Raw genomic sequence first — 17,476 nt, 5'->3', positions numbered from 1 at the left:
AAGAATATTCAAAATTGTAGCAAATGTACAAGATTTGTAGATATGATTAATAGATTACAAACATGTTGAAAGGCCAAAAGGGAAAGGTTATAGTTTTTCAAATACAGATCAAATACGACCAACTCAATTATGAAGTATTTTTTGTAAAAGCATTTTTTTTAAAACAAAGAAACAAATAAACTGAACTGGAAGAAAAAGCATTTAGACCTATTATATTTGTTTAGCTATTCTGGACAATCCGGCAACGCCTGGTTTCAGCATCAAAATCAATGTGGTATTTATAGTGTATTCTTTACCAAACATTGGTCAAAGTGACATGAAGACAATAGAAGAGTGAAAAACACTGTTGCTCCCAAGTCGTCATTCCAAAGACTCCGACATCTTCATGGGAAACAGCTTGCTAAATGGACAAAGTAAACTCGGCCACAGTTTATATAACTTGGTTTGGTTTTATCCTATCAATGTCTGCCCTCTGCGACCATTGTAAATGGAAATTCATCTATGTCTACATGGATTTGGACACTGGATCCCACTTCAGGACTTCACTAACATGTCAGTGTTGACTGAAGATTGAAGTAATTTGGGGTTTGCTGGACTAATCAAAGGAAACCCATAGTCGGCCCAGACAGCAAACATGCAGTTTTTGATCTTGTACTCTGTATTTATAAAGTAAAAGAATTGTTTATTGAATCCAAAATAAAAGAATGAGAATAAAAAGAATACTTCACATTGAATGATGAGGTTAAACACAAAAATGAGACTGAGAGCATGAATGAAAACAAATGCATAAACAGCTCTTTGGTCCTCCCAGCCGGCATTAGGCACCCTTCATTCCCTGCAACTCTTCTACGCATAAGTGCTGGTTACTGCCATGCAATATGATGAAATTAGGCACATGATTTATTTTCCGAGTGGGTCTGTTCTACGTTACTTGTCTAGGAAATGTTTAAAACTGCAGCTTATGAAATACTGTAGAGTATTTACTTGAATAAACTATAGAGTGTTCTGCAATGAGGGAGTTAAGTCAGGACGTGTTGGTACAAAAGAGAGTGCACCAAGCCTCCTCTTTTAAGGGTCCTTGAGGACTCATGCAACATTCCGGAGCAGGCAACACCCTCAATGTGCTTCCCGGTTTTAGAAAGCACAAGGGTGAAAAATAAACTTTTCAGGGTGTAAAATATACTAAAGTGTATATTAAAGTGTTTGGAAAAATCTTTCAGGCACGTAATACTTGATAAATGGCAAAGCACTTTACAGAGTTTGAAAGGACAGGTTTGAGCAATTACATCTCAAGTGTTTTAAAGTATGTCCATTTGTTCTGATTCCAGGACAACCTCTGGAGCAAGATGAGGACTAGATTATCATCTGAGTTCAGGATACATTACCATTTGAATGTTGCCATGGCATCACATCATTAGAGACATTAACCCTCTTTGAGGGAAGCTTTGGCAGTAACTAGTTTAAAGTGTATTGTTGCTATCTAACAGAAATGTCTGTAAATTAGATACTTTTTTATTTCTTAAATAGGCTATTTTTTCCATGACACTGATGTTTCGCTTACATTTTATTCGTAGAAAGGCCAAGTCAAAGATCATGAGAGGTGTTGCAAATACCAATCTCTAAATTAGATAAAATTATTCCTAATCTTGTGATACTCTTCTATATCCAGCTTATAATTCTAAATCATAAAACATAAAAATACAGATAACTCTAAAAAAGTAGTTTAGTTGATTAATAATTTAGTTTAATAAGTTATGAATATACATTAATTAATTTTTTTTCTAAATAAGGCTATTTGTATAATCATATATATTTTATTGGTTTAGAGCAAAGTTTTTACATATATATATATATGTAAAAACTTTGCTCTAAACCAGGCTATGTTTATATCGCCATCTAAATGCCATAAGCTACAGATAAATCTACAAAACTAGACTTTAACTTGACCAAAAAAAAGATAATAATAATAATAATCTCTATTATACTATAATCAGAACCTGCCTTGCTCATCCTTCATTTTCACTTTAATATAGAGACAAACATCCAGACAGAGAGAAAAAAAATTACTTTATCGATCCCCTGTCACACATTAGAAAGAACTGTGGGATATACATCAGAATTAAGTTATTCATCATCATAAAGTTGTCATTCACCAGGTAAGTAAGTTCTTCTTAAATTTTTTTAATCACTTGGAGTACCTCATAAATAGTCCCTCTCTCACTGCCAGGTGAGACTGTGTGCCCAGTTTTCCTTCTATGTTTTTCCTCCTTTTCCAAATTAACAAATGGTGAAAGAATGAGTTTACTTTTATATTAATTCTAGTCCAAACAGTAAGGTGAAACACTGGCCAGTGTATGTAATGTGTATTACAGCAGATGAAGAAAACATTCAATATGTTCATACATTTCCGGAGTCTTAACAGTAAGAGAGAGGATTTATTGCCTGGTTCATGGATTGTCTTAGAAAAAACTGTCAACAAACAACAAAAAGGGATTTAGGATTTAGCTGGAGATGGGTCAGATTCTTTGTAAACCAAACCTTCTGGATGGAGATGGACAAAACCACTGCTGAATGGAAGGAGTCTCTTGGTTCATAGAACTGGAGCCGCTGCAAAAAAAAAAAGATCCTTAAGGAACGAGGCTCACTGCTTCGTTCAGAGAAGTTGTGGGAGAGTCTGGGGATCTCTGTCTTTGATGTACTGTTTTCATCGAGGAGATATCAGTAACTGAGTGAGCTGACTTTGTTGATGGTGCATTGCGACTCCCGGGAAATCGTTTAGACAACTTTATAAATGGGAAATCTACTGTAAAGGCACTCTCTTTTATTATTATTTTTTTCCGTGATCAACCTCTTTCTGAGTTATTTTCTTGCATGCTGTGATCAACAATGCCCTAGAGAGAAAAAAAAATCTCTGTCCAATAAATCAAAGTAAGAGTAGGGGGGAAAGGAGTGGAATAACTTCAGTTCTTTCTTTGTTTTCCAGCTACCATCCAAATAAATGGTTGAGATAAAGCTTACACTGGTTGGATTGAGACAAGACAGAAAGTTGACAAATTGGTGATCTGGCATAAATGGGGTGGAGCTATTAGCCAACCAGTTCATTTGTTGTTTGGTAGGATTAGCTTGTTCATTTCTATGTGTCTCAATTACACTCAGACCAAGAGGTAAAAGCAATGGGGGGAGGGGTTTTCTTTTGGCTTTGCGGCTACACAGATTGGAGATGAAAACAAAGGGGGGGGGGGGGGGGGGGTTTAGAGGATTAGCAGGGGGTACGGGGATTAAGCCTGAAGCTAACAGAAAATTAGTGCCTATTTGTGGGACTGAACCAACAAGTGGGAAAATATCTGATGACGATTATGATGAACACGTTCTGTTTTATACTCACAATATACAAGATTTTAATTACGATTAAATTAGTCCTTTCGATTTGTATAACAGAAAAGTGAAAAGACACTTTACAAATTTGATGGAGCACGGCCAGTTGGTGGCGCTATAACAAAAACACACTTTAAAATGGCTCTGGTTGCAACCAAAATCACATACTTCCTTACTAGTAGGCGAAAAAAAGTAGGCTATGGGACAAAAGATGTATGTCCGAAATCACAGTACTAGCAAAAGGATGACCTACTTCCGTTGAGATTCTGAAATGCATACGATGGACACGAGGCCACGGGCGAGGATTTGTGAACTGCGGTGAAGTGACGCAACTGACGCTGTAGGTCACGTGCAGTGTTCGAGCTATAGAGAGCCTAAGTCCCTCCCCTTCCGGTGGACCACCATGGGACCTTATTTCCTGAAAAATATTGTATGGAAGTCAATGGCGAGAGACAACAAATATTTGGATCCCGTTTGAATTGTGCCCTGAATTACACATATTGTTTGATGTTTGTCAATTTAAAAGATACATTTTAAAGTCAAGAAAGTCGCAGTTTGATGTAAAACTGTTGAGGTATAAGACTGTGAAAATACATAATTACAAAGACTAAAAACCCAAAAGGTGCACATGGCGCACAGGATTTACCCTATATCGACACAAATTGATAAGTCAAAAAGCCACGCTTATAAATAGGCTGTCTTTGAGTTCACTAGAACAAGGATAAAATCACTCGTCAGCAGTGTTGGAGGTAACTTATTACAAGTAACTTGAGTTACGTAATCAGATTACTTTTTCAAGTAACTAGTAAAGTAACGCATTACTTTTTCAATTTACAACAAAATATCTGAGTTACTTTTTCAAATAAGTAACGCTAGTTACTTTTTCACATTTATTGACTGACAGATCTCCTGTCCCCATGTTGAGAGAAATAAAGTGAGGTGTTGTGTGCATTTGCATTGAACATGCATTTACTCATCTCACTTGCACAAAAACATTCAGTATTCCTCAAAATGAATAAAACAGTCAAATGCAATATCAGAATATTGTGCAAAAGTTTTATAATTAACTATGTTAAATTAAACAAATATACTTTATGTATTTAATCTCACTTTATTAACCAATGTCTTTGCTGCTGACCTACAATGATCTAATTCAACCATACTAATAAGCAAAAATGACTTTAGATTAGGTTTAGAAATAAGAGTGTTGAACTTCCTTCTGAATCCTATTGTTATTTAATCAAGAACAGCAGCAGCTGAAAGGTTTGTTTGAGCGGCACCCTCTACTGTACAGTAGTAAATATGCATTTCCTTCAGCCTTAGGGTTATTCATTTAACTTTTGATGTGAAAGGGCCTTAACAATTGGCAAAAATAGATTGTTTTAGCTGTTATTAAAAAACAAACAAACAAGCCCATGCAGGTGAGAAAAAGTAACGCAAAAGTAATGTAACGCATTACGTTCCATAAAAAGTAACTAAGTAACGTACTTAGTTACTTTTTTGGGGAGTAACGCAATATTGTCGTGCATTACTTTTAAAAGTAACTTTCCCCAACACTTGTTATAATTGTAAGGCCTACGACTGGTTTGATTTTTTCATACGGATTGTAGCTATGTCTGTTTGACATAGCCTGAATTCGGAATAGCATAGCATACTAGAATACTCATGTAGAGTAGCCTAGTAGGCTAGTACACCATTCTGAATTCAGGCAAAGGCTTTTGGCAATATATGAGGGCAATTGGCCTAAATTCGGCAAGAAATCAAAATTGACCCCTTTTTTTTAGTGCACACTAGCCTTGTGGTAATAATAAATAAAAATCAGTGCTGTAAATTAATCCACTAGGGCATCAGAGAGAAGTCGTTTTAAGATCGAGTTTATGTTTTGATAAAAAACTACGAGTTCAAGCAAAAGTTAAATAAAGAAACATGGCTACATGGTTCACTCACAATAAAATTAATAAAATGTATTAACAACATAGGGTGAATTTTAATTTTATGCATTGCCAAGTATATCAACGTGTTTGCATGCACTTTTCATTCCGATTGGACAGAAAGTCACGCTATAGCCTAACTGTGAAAACGTGAAAATGCATGCATTCGGTGCTTTGCTACACTGCAAATATAATAAATATGCAATCATTTGTGTTAACAGATCGGTAAAACAATATGAATATGAACAATCTACTAAAACTCTGGCCATTATTACTATACTTTCAGGCTCAGTTATATTTGACCATCTACATCTGTCAACATCTTGTTTTGCAAATATTGGTTTGCATGGACTGCGCTTCAGGTGAGACACACACCCCCGTAACGGAGAGGCAGAGTGGTACGGTCCAGACTCAGCCTTTTCCCTATGGAATTGTTGCTGAGGAGCTTTCAGACTGAGTTTCGAGGAGAACGAAAGAAGCGAGAGCGCGGGCGGCGATATGGCGCTGACAATGACTGCCTATTGTCTCAGGAATAACCCGATTCATCCGGGACTGAATTTTAGAGTCCTGCTCATACTGTCATTTGTGTCAGGTAGGTTTGATCATGCCTTATTTGCTTATGTCGTGAGAGCGCATGCCCTTGGCAAAGTTTGGGGAATCCAGCGGTCCGTGGAAAGTATTGAGCGCGTGAACATGATGCCGTCCAGGCTCGCGGACAGTCCTTCAAAACGTCACTATGCAACGGCGTTTGTACCACGAAAAGTTTCTAAAACTTACCTGTGGCCAATTACATTTTGGATGCCTTTAAAATATTTCATATAGAACCCAATCTTTCCGTCGTAATTATCCAAGACCGTTATTTTCCCCTCAAACTAACGTTACGCTGATTCTGTGAACGCAGGAATCTCGCACGAGGACTGAGATTCAGCTGCCATGGAAACATCCGAGTAGAAACTGAGAAACAAACATTCGCTGTGTTTCTATATATAAATGAACATTTCTTTCTAGCCTCAAATCTTTAAAGAACAGTCGGCTATTCGAAGTAACCCCCTGACATGTATGTTACCAGTGGAATGCTAGTTATTGTTTGCCAGCTGGTAATCCATGCCAAATGTTGCGTTCTTTGTTTGTTTGTTGTTGTTTTTTCGCGTGCAATTGTGGCCGTAACGTTAGCAGAAAAATAGAGCTCGCTGAGATTTGCTTCGTTTGTGGACTGAAAATTAAACTGTATAATGGACTGAGCCATACGTTTGCGACCCAAATCAGACGAGCAATTCCCAGTTTCTAGTAACTTGATCAGAAGTAACTTATTTAATTTAATCCAAAGTGACATTTCCATTGTTTGGCGCTTATTTGGTGTTGCACTTTTCTTGTTAATTACTGTAGGAAAGGCCTATCTGTTGGGAAATCCCATTTAAGCACGGTAACGTTACCTGGTTTCTAGCTGGTCTAAGATGTTCATGCCTGGCAATGTTAAGATCGATTTTCCTACAGGCACAATGCTCGTTGACAGTTTAACTTATTCTGTCTCTGTCCGAGTGCTACGAGCACACCTGTCGCGACCGCGGTTGCCTACTTTTAGCAACGGGCTTCAGCTGTGTTGTATCATTTTGCAGCTGTAGGGGACACATGCAGGCAGAGGTCAGACCACAACTCGTGCACTGTTGGGCGGTATCCATAGTGACCGGTTTGTCTGCAAGACACGGCGTCCTCGCGAACGATCACTCACTCAGCTGATTCAATCGTTTTCCTGCCTTGTATTCCCACCCCGCGACGTATTTGTCGGGACTTGGGAAGCATTGCCCTTTTTGTCTGTGGCATGCATTTAAATGTTAGTCACCATGCAATCAAAACAATTTTAATTGAATATTTCAGTTTTTATTATAAATGATTTTACCGCACACATCATTTAATTCAGGTTTCCTTATAATCTTGCAACGTCTCTTCTCTGATGACGTGTTTACTGGCGCGTGGACGGGACAACCTGTCACTCGCATCACATCTCAGCAATAGCAAACAAAGATCAAATGAACAAAATCAAGTCCCGCCCTACATTCTTTTATTTCTTCAAGAATCCGTTTATCTTAGATTTATGTCACGATAGGGGAGAAAACATGACTGTAACTACCATGCCTACTTTAAAGTAAATATTTGGACTGAGGTGATGTGGGATGTTTTAAAGCTTTACTTTATTTAGTAACTTAGTTTGGACTTAGCATTTTTATTGGTCTAAGAGCAAAGGTCGTGTCTTGACTTTTCCTTAGTGTTTTGTGATTTATAAACATTTTAAATATCCTGTTTATTGTAAGGAGACAAATGTCAGGCCAGACGTCCTGCTGACGCCAAGACCCTGTGTCCAGCAGGGTCGGCCACTGCGTCTCCTGTCCTCAGGTTTGTCCAGACATGGTGTGGTTGTTCGCTGCACTGCAGTGAGTGATGGCGGCAGGGGAACGAGGAGGAAAGAATAACAGTTAAAATACCACACAGGAGCTGGGGATTAGCCCTGGCATTCCACTCTGTATATCCCCGCTCCATCCCTCCCTCCCTCCCTCGCTCCCGTTCTTTCTCTACCTCTCTCTCGAACTCCTCTTCGCTCCATCTTATTCATGTCGTCTTAATTGCTTTTCTTTCTCTGTCTCTGTCGCCCTGTTCCATTTTTATCCCTGAATCAAATTGACTGGTTAATAACTTAGACTTTAAATTTTCTCTCAGGCCTTTTTCTTTGTTAAAGACAGATTCTCCACGTGTCTTGATATTTCAGCTAGTTGATATCTAGACTTTTTGTATAGATATCATGGTACTTTCTATGAATATGATAACTTTGGTGTCCATTACTGAACATGAGTTGCACATTCTATGTTTTTGTAGAGGACTATTCAATACTATTCAATTCAGAGTATTATCCAACATAAGATCAACAAGTTTGAAGAGCTTCAAATGTCAGTAATAACAAAATGTTTGTCCAATATCAGGGGTCTTGACCTTCCCCAACATATTCTACTGTTAAAAACATGTAGCAGTGTTATAATAAAAAAAGTGAGAGTTACATGTGAAGGTCAAGTATGGTAACTCGCATTCGGAATTTGTCATCTGCATTTAACCCATCCATGTCAGTACACACACATTAGGAGTAGTGAGTAATGAACACAAACACACACTGCAAACTGTGGACACCCCCCCCCCCCCCCCCACGGAGCAATGAGCAGCCATTTTTTATGTGGTGCATGGTTACAATTGGGCGATTTTATTACTCCTAGGATGACTTCAGGGTGAGTAAATCATGGGCTAATTTTCATTTTTGGGTAAACTGTCCCTATAATACCAGGTGTAAACAGGGTCATCAAGACAGAATTGGTAAGGCTGCCAGTGCATGCAAGAAAGAAATCCGTCTGGAGCATGATATTATTGATCTTGTAATGCTTGTGACATGGGATATGTGAGGTAAAACAAAGTGTCTGTCCACAAGACCATCAAGGTATCAATGCATTGTACATGTTGAGAAGACTTAGCCTGGTTCTTTTATTCATTGTTAATTCATGAATAACCTACGAGAAACATGCATGTTCTGTGGTATAGTTGGAGTAGAGATTTCCACACTCCGGGTCACACTGCTTTGGAGCAGGGTTGAATAATGAATGACCTCTTTATTTAGACCCTTTCATCTGTGCTTTTGAGAGCCTGTTGGTGCAGAGGCGTACGGTGGAGAGTAAGCTCACCTTCTGTACCAGTTGTGATTCTAATGTCGCCCTTTACACTCACCCAGAGCTTAATGACCAGATTATTTTAACATTTGGGTTCAGTAAGATTTGATTTATTATTTTTTTTTATCTTTTATTCAGCCAGGGCACATTAGATTGATCAAAAGTAACAGTAAATACAATTTTCAAACAATTTTTTCAATTTAATTTCAAATACTGTACATGCTCTTCGTACTCTATATATCAAAAAATCCAGATTTTTTTAAAAAAATAATTTTCACAAAAATGTTAAGCAGCACAACAGTTTTCAACATTGATAATAAGAACCGTTTCTTGAGCAGCAAATCAGCATATGAGAATGATCTCTGAAGGATGTGACACTGAAGATCAAATATTTTTGCAGACTACTTACAAAACATTAAAAAAATCTTACCGACACCAAACTTATAAAGAGATTAATATACCTGTTTAGGTAGATTCACTGCTAATTTGATTCCAACCTGTCTTTAGAAAGCATAATTAATGCATTTCTAATATTAAATTTGATAAATGTTACAAATTATTTATTTAAACATTCAATGAATAACTTAACATGTTAACTTTTCACAGCCCTAAAACATTGTTAAATAATTATCTTTATTCATTCAGTTTTTCCATTGGTGTCTACTACAGTCAGAAACAAAACAGTTTGAAGTTCAAATATTGTTTTTACTTGTGCATAGCAGGTACTCGACCGCATATTGCATCCCTCTACAAAAAGTTTTCTCTTATTGTCCCCTCCAGAATAAGACATTAGAGCATACGCGCCATTTTTGTTTCTTGTATTGTAATATTGTTAACCGACAATGAACATGGTCTTCAGTCTGGCTGAATCTTGTGATGTTTTGGGCTATTGATGAGCTGCACCATCAGAGAACAGAGCACTGCCAGTGATCTGTCCCAAAACTGAGGTACTAAAATGTGCTTTGTACAGAAGATCAAAAATAGGCAGGTTTTTCTGAAATTAAGGACCACAGGGAGATTTAATAGCCAACACAGATCGATTTAAAATTTTGTGACATTTAAAGAGGGGGTCGATGATATGTCAGTGCTGTAGAGAACTGGGATTCATTCATCTGTCCCTCTGTTGCAAAAGAGGATTAAGACCAAGCAATAATGGAGAGGCCAGCTTAGGATGCTGTGTGTGTGTGTGTGTGTGTGTGTGTGTGTGTGTGTGTGTGTGTGTGTGTGTGTGTGTGTGTGTGTGTGTGTGTGTGTGTGTGTGTGTGTGTGTGTGTGTGTGTGTGTGTGTTGTGATGGTGCTGTTGTTAACATGAGAGAGAAACAAACAGACAGACACTCAGTGATCTCTGTGTGCAGTTCTCCCCAGTATTAATCTCTGAGATGACCAGCCCAGCTTTTTGCCGGAGCATGAAGGGCAGCCGAGTTCCACTGACCTCCTCATCAAGCAGCTGTCTCTCTGTGGGTGGGGAGACGACCCGTGTGTCTTCTACGAGCCTGTGCTTAACACTGACATTTTCACCCCTTATGTAGTTTTCTAACTTCACTCTATGGCTTGATTACTTTCTGCAGCTGTCACTGGAGGATGGCAGTCATAGATATTCTTTTATATTTGCTGTGCTGCTGGTTATGACTTTGAGTGTGTTATGATTCCTTAAGGATTTGCATTTTTTTGTGCACTGATTTTGGGAGAAAAATCAAAGCTTGAATACTCAACTATGGATTTAGCCTAAACATGATGAAAGCTGACTTTCAAAGACCATGATCATGCAGGTTTACACTCTCAGGAAGATCAGGCCCTTCCTAACTGAGCCTGCAACACAGCTTGTTGTCCAGGCTCTTGTCTTTTCTAGGCTGGACTACTGCAATGCTCTTCTGGCTAGACTTCTAACGTGTGCAATCAAACCCTGTACAGATGGTCAAGTATGCAGCGGCTTCTCTGGTCTTCAATGAGAGCCTAAGAGAGCATACATCAGTTATCTGTGTATCTCTCTGCACTGGCTCCCAGTGCTGGGCGGTGTGACCAAAAATACATATCACGGTATTTTTCAAAATTATACCGGTTTCGCGGTATGACACTTTTTTTTTTTTCAAGCATGACTGGGTGTTAACCACATTTTCTACTGATTGATAGAGGGAATACTGCTTTAGATTGACTTTCGAATGCTCCTTTTTATTGTCATGAGTGAATATTTTAGAGTTTTAGATATTTCGAGAATATTTTAGTCCCACACTAGTATTAATACAGTTTTGCAGTGTTTACAAAGAGGTCCAGCAAGAGGCGCTGTAAAGCGGCAGAAACAACGGTTTCCACGGTAATGGCTGTAGGCTGTACACAAAGCTCATAAACGCTGCTTTATCAGGAAAGATTCCATAGAAATAACATCGGAACTTTTCTAAAGACAGTCAGTTCACTTCAGATACATTCATATAAAAACACCCGCGCCGTGTTTCGACTTTGAAACGTGCCGTGCTCATGTTTATTCAACGATGTCAAAGCCAACCACAAATAGATTTTCCAAAAGGCTGTGTTGATATTGTGAACCAATGTATGGGAAACACTGTAATATAATTTGACAGCTATCAATTGTAGTTTAACCTATCCATCCTCACCGTGACGCTCAGTAACACATCACCAGTGCAACAGTGAAAAGACACTCTCAAACAGTGTTGCGACACGTTCCCAACTGTTAAAGCGACATACATACTGGTATTGCGGTAATGTTATATTAAAAATTCATATCATAACAAAAATAAGCACCGGTATTCAGTATGAACCGGTATACCGCCCAGCACTAGCTCCCAGTTGCGGCTCTCATCAAGTCCAATGGCGCTTTTCCACTGGATGGTACGGCTCAGTACGGTTCGGCGCGGCACGGTTCGGTTCGCTTTGCTTTTCCACTGCGTGGTACGACTCGGCGCGGCGCGGCACGGCTCGGTTCGTTTTAGCTCGGTTGCTTTTCCACTGCAGTTAGTACCGCTTCAAAGTGGGTGGGGTTATGACTGATCGTTATAGTTTATCCGCTCCTCGGCAACTAACAAGAGGAACGTCTGCGGTTCTCGTCCACTGACCACGATTCAGCCATTTCTTTTTTGGAAGGTTTTTTTTACTTCAAGTAGGGGTGGGCGATATAGCCTCAAAATTATATCACGATATTTCAAGAATATTTGCGATAATGATATTTATGACGATATAGACATTTTTTTTGTTGTTGTTGAAAATGTTCTTATTATGTTTATCTCGCCTAAATGTTTGCTCACTCATTGCATTTTTACAATGTGGTAATTTTGTTGTTAAGAGTTTACACAACAAAAGGAAGCTTGATTTCAATCTTTGAATTAAATGTTAAATGTGTGTAGGTCTAACACCAGTATTCAGAAATACTACAGAAACATAATAAAGTAATCAAATGTAAAATAACACATAATCTTTTAGTTCTGTTTCCTGATTAAATTAAATACATAGGCTAATAATTCTCATTCATTACAATTAAAGCTATCTTTTGTTGTTTTGACGACAACATTAATGACAGACGCATAGCCTATGGCTGCTGTCACTTTTACAGCTAGTGAACGGATCCATTGCTTTTTTCATTATACTGTCTGTCACACTGTCACATGCGTTTTATACATAACCGACTGTGTTTATGAGTATACTTACCAAGACCGGAAGTTTTACACAATTTTGCGTTTTTCCCCCCATTAAAGCAATATAATCCGTGAAAAATAACTTCAGTTTCTCGCGAGCTGTACTCTATGTATGCACGCAGTGCAACTCTCTCAGAGAGTGTGTGAGTAGCTTACTGGATAGTTTAAAACCGCTTGAATGTTTAAACTGATAAGAATTAAGAAGACTTGAAAATTATAAACTTTAGTTACGATGCACTGATGGCCCGATTGTGCAAGAGACCATTCAGTCATGTCCCGACTCCTAAACGCGCGCGAGAGAAGACACGCGTCGGCAGCCCCGCTGAACACTCAAGCTGTTTGTGAAATTGCTAAATAGTCATCGGAGGCTGACAGGCTGCTCTCGCGCTCAGACAGGTGTTGTTGTTGTGCGTGCTAGGGAACGTAAATGCGCCATACGTCATTGCGTCGCTATATCATTCATATCGCGATATGACACTTTTTTTATCATGTAAAAATGTATACCGGTATTATCGTGGACGGTATGATATGGCACACCCCTATCTTCAAGCAAGTAGTTTTAAAACATTGGAGGCTGTTACTGGCTATTTAAATCTGGCGGGTTTGATGTCTCGCAAATACAGTGACGCTGGTAGTGACGATTCTGTCTGTCTGAACAATCAGTGATCTACAGCGGCGTCTCATAGAGGCACAAAATCACTCTCAAGAACGTTTTCATTAACTGTTCCTTGCTGGTGGAATGATCTTCCCAACCACTTCCGGATCACCAAATCCCTAACAATTTTCAAGAAACTACTGAAAACTCATCTCATCCGTGAGCACTTGACTGCAATAATAATAATAATAATAAATTTTTCACCGTTTTCACCTTTGCTCTCACTATTCATGAATCCCTCCCTATTCTAGCTTTTACTATACTGAACGATAACTGAAACTTTCTATTAATTGCACGTCTTATGTTTATAGTCTCTTTAGAATCGCTTTTTGTATTCCTTAAATTTAAGTTGCATTGGGTAAAAGTGTCTGCTAAATGAATAAATGTAAATGAAATGTATTTTTTTTTAACCCAGACTCTTTGAAAAACATACCTGTGGTGACATTTCTGCAAAATATTACATTGATTCTTGCACTATTTTTGACACTTTCAAAGTTAAATGTCCAGTGTGTGGCATTAAAAGTGTGTTCAGTTTTATCCAAAACAGATCTGGAAACATTTATTACGCTGCTTGTTGAATGTATCGAGGTAGTTCGGAAATGAAATGTCTAGTGAGTGGTGCTAATTAATGCTTTATCATGTTTGAAAATAGCATACCACCTACACTTAACCCTTTATATAGAATAACCCATAGTGTTAGCAAATAAAAACAAATTTGCTGTGGCAACCATGTCATTTTTTTTATTTGCTTTTATTTAGCTTTTTATTTGTCTTTGATCTGTATTTAACCAAGTGTCGTGACTCATGTTTCATGGGACTCACTCCTAGGCTGCGTTCCAGTCCAAAATTGACATGCCCTTCACTCGCTAACTTCCCTCCGTCTCGTTCACTTAGATGTGCGTCATTGCTTACGTTGCACGAGTGCCCACTACGGGCGGAAACTGCAATGGCCTGAACTGGAATGTCCTAAGCCCTTGATCACTTGAAATCAGCTATGGAGTTGATTTATTATGCAATTTTTTTCACTTTAAGAATTTGTTTAATGCAGCATCCAAATGTATATAGATGTGTTTGGGTTGTTTTATATAAAAAATTCTAATTAATATATCATAGAGTGGTTTTTGGTGGTGGTGATTAGACGAGATCTGCGGTCATGTCACAATCGTGTTGCATTGTTGTATATGGAACTGCCTGAAGTATGAAGTAGACTCGCTCCCTCGGTCAAAATCGAGGGAACGAGGGTCTGTCCATATAAACTTCCCATGTCCACTTCACGAAATGGAACGCACTTTAAAATGGCGGCAGGATTCCCCCGAGGGGAAGTGCTTAGGGAAGTTTACAAGTGTGTGTCAAAAAGTGGACTGGAACGCAGCCCCAATCTCTCCGCATCTAAAGTGGAATGCTGTACAGGTGAGATAAAGAGCAAGTTTATGATGTCAGAAAAGTCATACGCATGGAGCTGGTTATGTGATGCAATGTCAAAGCCCCTGTTTACACCTGGTATTAAAATTAGGGATGCTCAGATCGATCGGCCAGAGATCGGTATCAGCCGATAATCACATTTTATAACTCGATCGGTACTCCCTTAACTTGGCCGATCTCACAAACCGATCACAATTTGATGACGTCAAAACGTGAGAAGGTACATGATGCGTGGGGACTTAAATGATTTGGGAGTCATGTCATCACTTGTGTGGAATTACTATGATGTGTCGAGAAACAATGAAACATATACTGCAAATAGCTCATTTTTTTCAAAGGAATCTCACGCAGAGGAGCATTGTCCTCCAGAGACATCACCTTTCTGAAGAGTAGCCTATGCTTCGCTCACTCAGTCCACACAGCGCCACTCACTCAGAACGCCTGCAGTGACGTGCTGGTCAGGAAATATGTAAAAATAAGTAGTGCTGCCCGTTTTTTTCTAGTCGATTAGTAGTAGTTAATTTAAGCCATTAGTCTAATCGCATATTTATATTCATTTAATTACTTAAATATATATGGGAGAAAATACTAAACCATAATGAGCGTTATCATAATATTGCCTATATTCCGAATATCAAGCGCATGCATAAAGCTTGCCACAAAGAACCGGCAAAAGTAATGTTTATGCAGCAAGATACATTTTAATTGTTTATTAATAAACTAGTGTTTTCTGGCTGCAAAGATACAGTTGGCGATGTTGACACGGCGCCATCTTCGCATGTATTGAACGCGCCTATAGAGAGAAATGCACACTTCATACGGATTAGCCTACTTAAGCAGAGAGTAGGCCTACCCCATTTCTTATCGATTTGAATTGTTTTTTTAAAAAAGTAGACATTTCAAGCTTTCTATATGTTCTCAGGTCTGTGAGGCAAGTAGCTTATACGCTGAGTTCCGGTTAATTTATGAGACGCGCTCCAGTTCATGCGCGGGCGTCTCCTTGTCCTATTATATTGTCTGCTTTATTTCGCTTCTTATTAAATCCAGCCGAAACATTGATTGAAATTAAGATACAATTTTTACAAAACGAAATTCACTTTAAAGAGTGGCTTTCTACAAAACAAACTTAATTAAGTGGTCAAAATCATGTCTTACCCACTCCAAATGTCTCCTGATATATCGGCCATCTTATGATCCTATCTTACCCATCTCATGCGGTTCCTTTTTCATATAATCAACATAGATGAAATAAAAAAAAAGAACATTATATTATATAAAACAAATATGAAATTTATATTTACGTTTTTAAGTTAGGCTATATTTAAACGTCAGACCCCTCCGCTATACATGCATGTGTGTGCATATGGGGAGGGGTGCAATTTTATAATAATAATCGAATAATACCCAGCGATCTTCGAATATTATTTTTGCTTGAAATGCCCATCCCTTCTAATGACCAGCATCAAACTACTCCAGTTTGTTCTTTTAGGAGTTTAAATGATTTATTTATTTATTTAATTTTTGTCCTGCTCAGACTTGTATTGGAAAAGGTTTAAGTTACATCAGACTTCTCTATTTTAGGTGATTAAATGTTTATGTTGTCCTCTAAAGTTTACTATTGGACAATGTTTGATTTAACCTTGTGGGCTGCATCAGACTGCTCCATTTTGTCTGTATTTATCTTTGTCTTATATTAAGTATATTAAGGATCGGTATCGGCCGATCACCATGACAAGAAATCGGCTTTCGGTATCGCCTGCAATAATCCTGATCGGAGCATCCTTAATTAAAATTAATTTTGGTCGATCAGATCACACGTGGACGACACTAAATGAAGGTGTAAACTGGGTCGGAAACGTTTTTAATTTGTCCACTTTTGACCACTTCCAGAGGTAGCCTAGTTGAAAACGCATTTGACCAGATTGTAGATTTGTAGTGTAGATTCACGCTCATGTGGTCAAATGCGTTCGAAGCGGCCACAAAAGACCAACTACTCTCCGCCTACAGACTTAATGTGTAATTATGGGAAGCGCGCTAGCCAGACGGGATTTAAACTTTGTTGACTGAGACCAAAGTTTGGTTTGAAGATAAAACGTGCCACGCACTATGTCCTCTCCATTCCTGATTTCTAACACACACTCACAGCGTTCGGCGTCGCCTTGTGGCTATCAGAGCAGAAACAAAAGCTGCTGCTCTTCGTGTGTTTTTCTGTTGACTCATGGTGCGTTCAAATGTAAATTGCACGTGCTTATTTAATCCATTAGATCGAAAAGACCCTCCCCTAGAAGAAATCAGTATAGAGGTGGTTGAAAGTGGACAAAAGAGATGGATTTAAACACCAGACGGGTATGTCTCCCTCGTCTACTTGTGATTCGATCGACAAAACCATCTTAAAATCAGGTGTAAACGGGGACATAATGTATTAGTTTACAAATCATGCACTATGGTAAGTGTTTTGAGGTCATAACATAGTGATGTTCTTTATTATTAGTTCATCATACCTGATATATTAACTACTTAATGCATGTTGATGAATTGTTTATTAATTAATTAATATGTTAATTAATTAAACCATATACTACATTCTAACTAATGGTTTGCTTACAGTTGTCTCTGTATGTGATACTTGCCCAGGAGGCACCATTTAGCAAAACACCTGTAAGTCATTTTGTTGCGTGATGTTATGACATGGAAAAGGGAAAGCATATAGATTTCATACAAAATGTAATCCATCCTGAGTTGTTTCT

General features: G+C 38.4%; 1 protein-coding gene across 2 annotated transcripts in view; it reads left to right on the top strand.

Moving 5' to 3' along the window:
* Positions 1 to 5,698: 5,698 nt before the first annotated feature.
* nectin3b (nectin cell adhesion molecule 3b) overlaps positions 5,699 to 17,476 on the top strand; it is a 66,280-nt gene continuing 54,502 nt past the window's right edge. Inside the window, exon 1 of one of the 2 annotated variants that reach the window (XM_077233009.1) lies at positions 5,699 to 5,898. In XM_077233009.1, the coding sequence (XP_077089124.1) occupies positions 5,805 to 5,898 (94 nt within the window). In that variant the 5' untranslated portion in view covers positions 5,699 to 5,804. The remainder of the gene's footprint in view (positions 5,899 to 17,476) is intronic. The other variant, XM_077233008.1, reaches the window with a different exon arrangement.

The sequence above is a fragment of the Siphateles boraxobius genome, unplaced genomic scaffold (assembly GCF_051911475.1).
Source record: "Siphateles boraxobius isolate OS27281-9 unplaced genomic scaffold, OSU_SipBor_1 18, whole genome shotgun sequence".
In the NCBI taxonomy this organism is placed as follows: Eukaryota; Metazoa; Chordata; class Actinopteri; order Cypriniformes; family Leuciscidae; genus Siphateles; species Siphateles boraxobius.
This window is presented reverse-complemented; position numbering and strand designations above follow the sequence as displayed.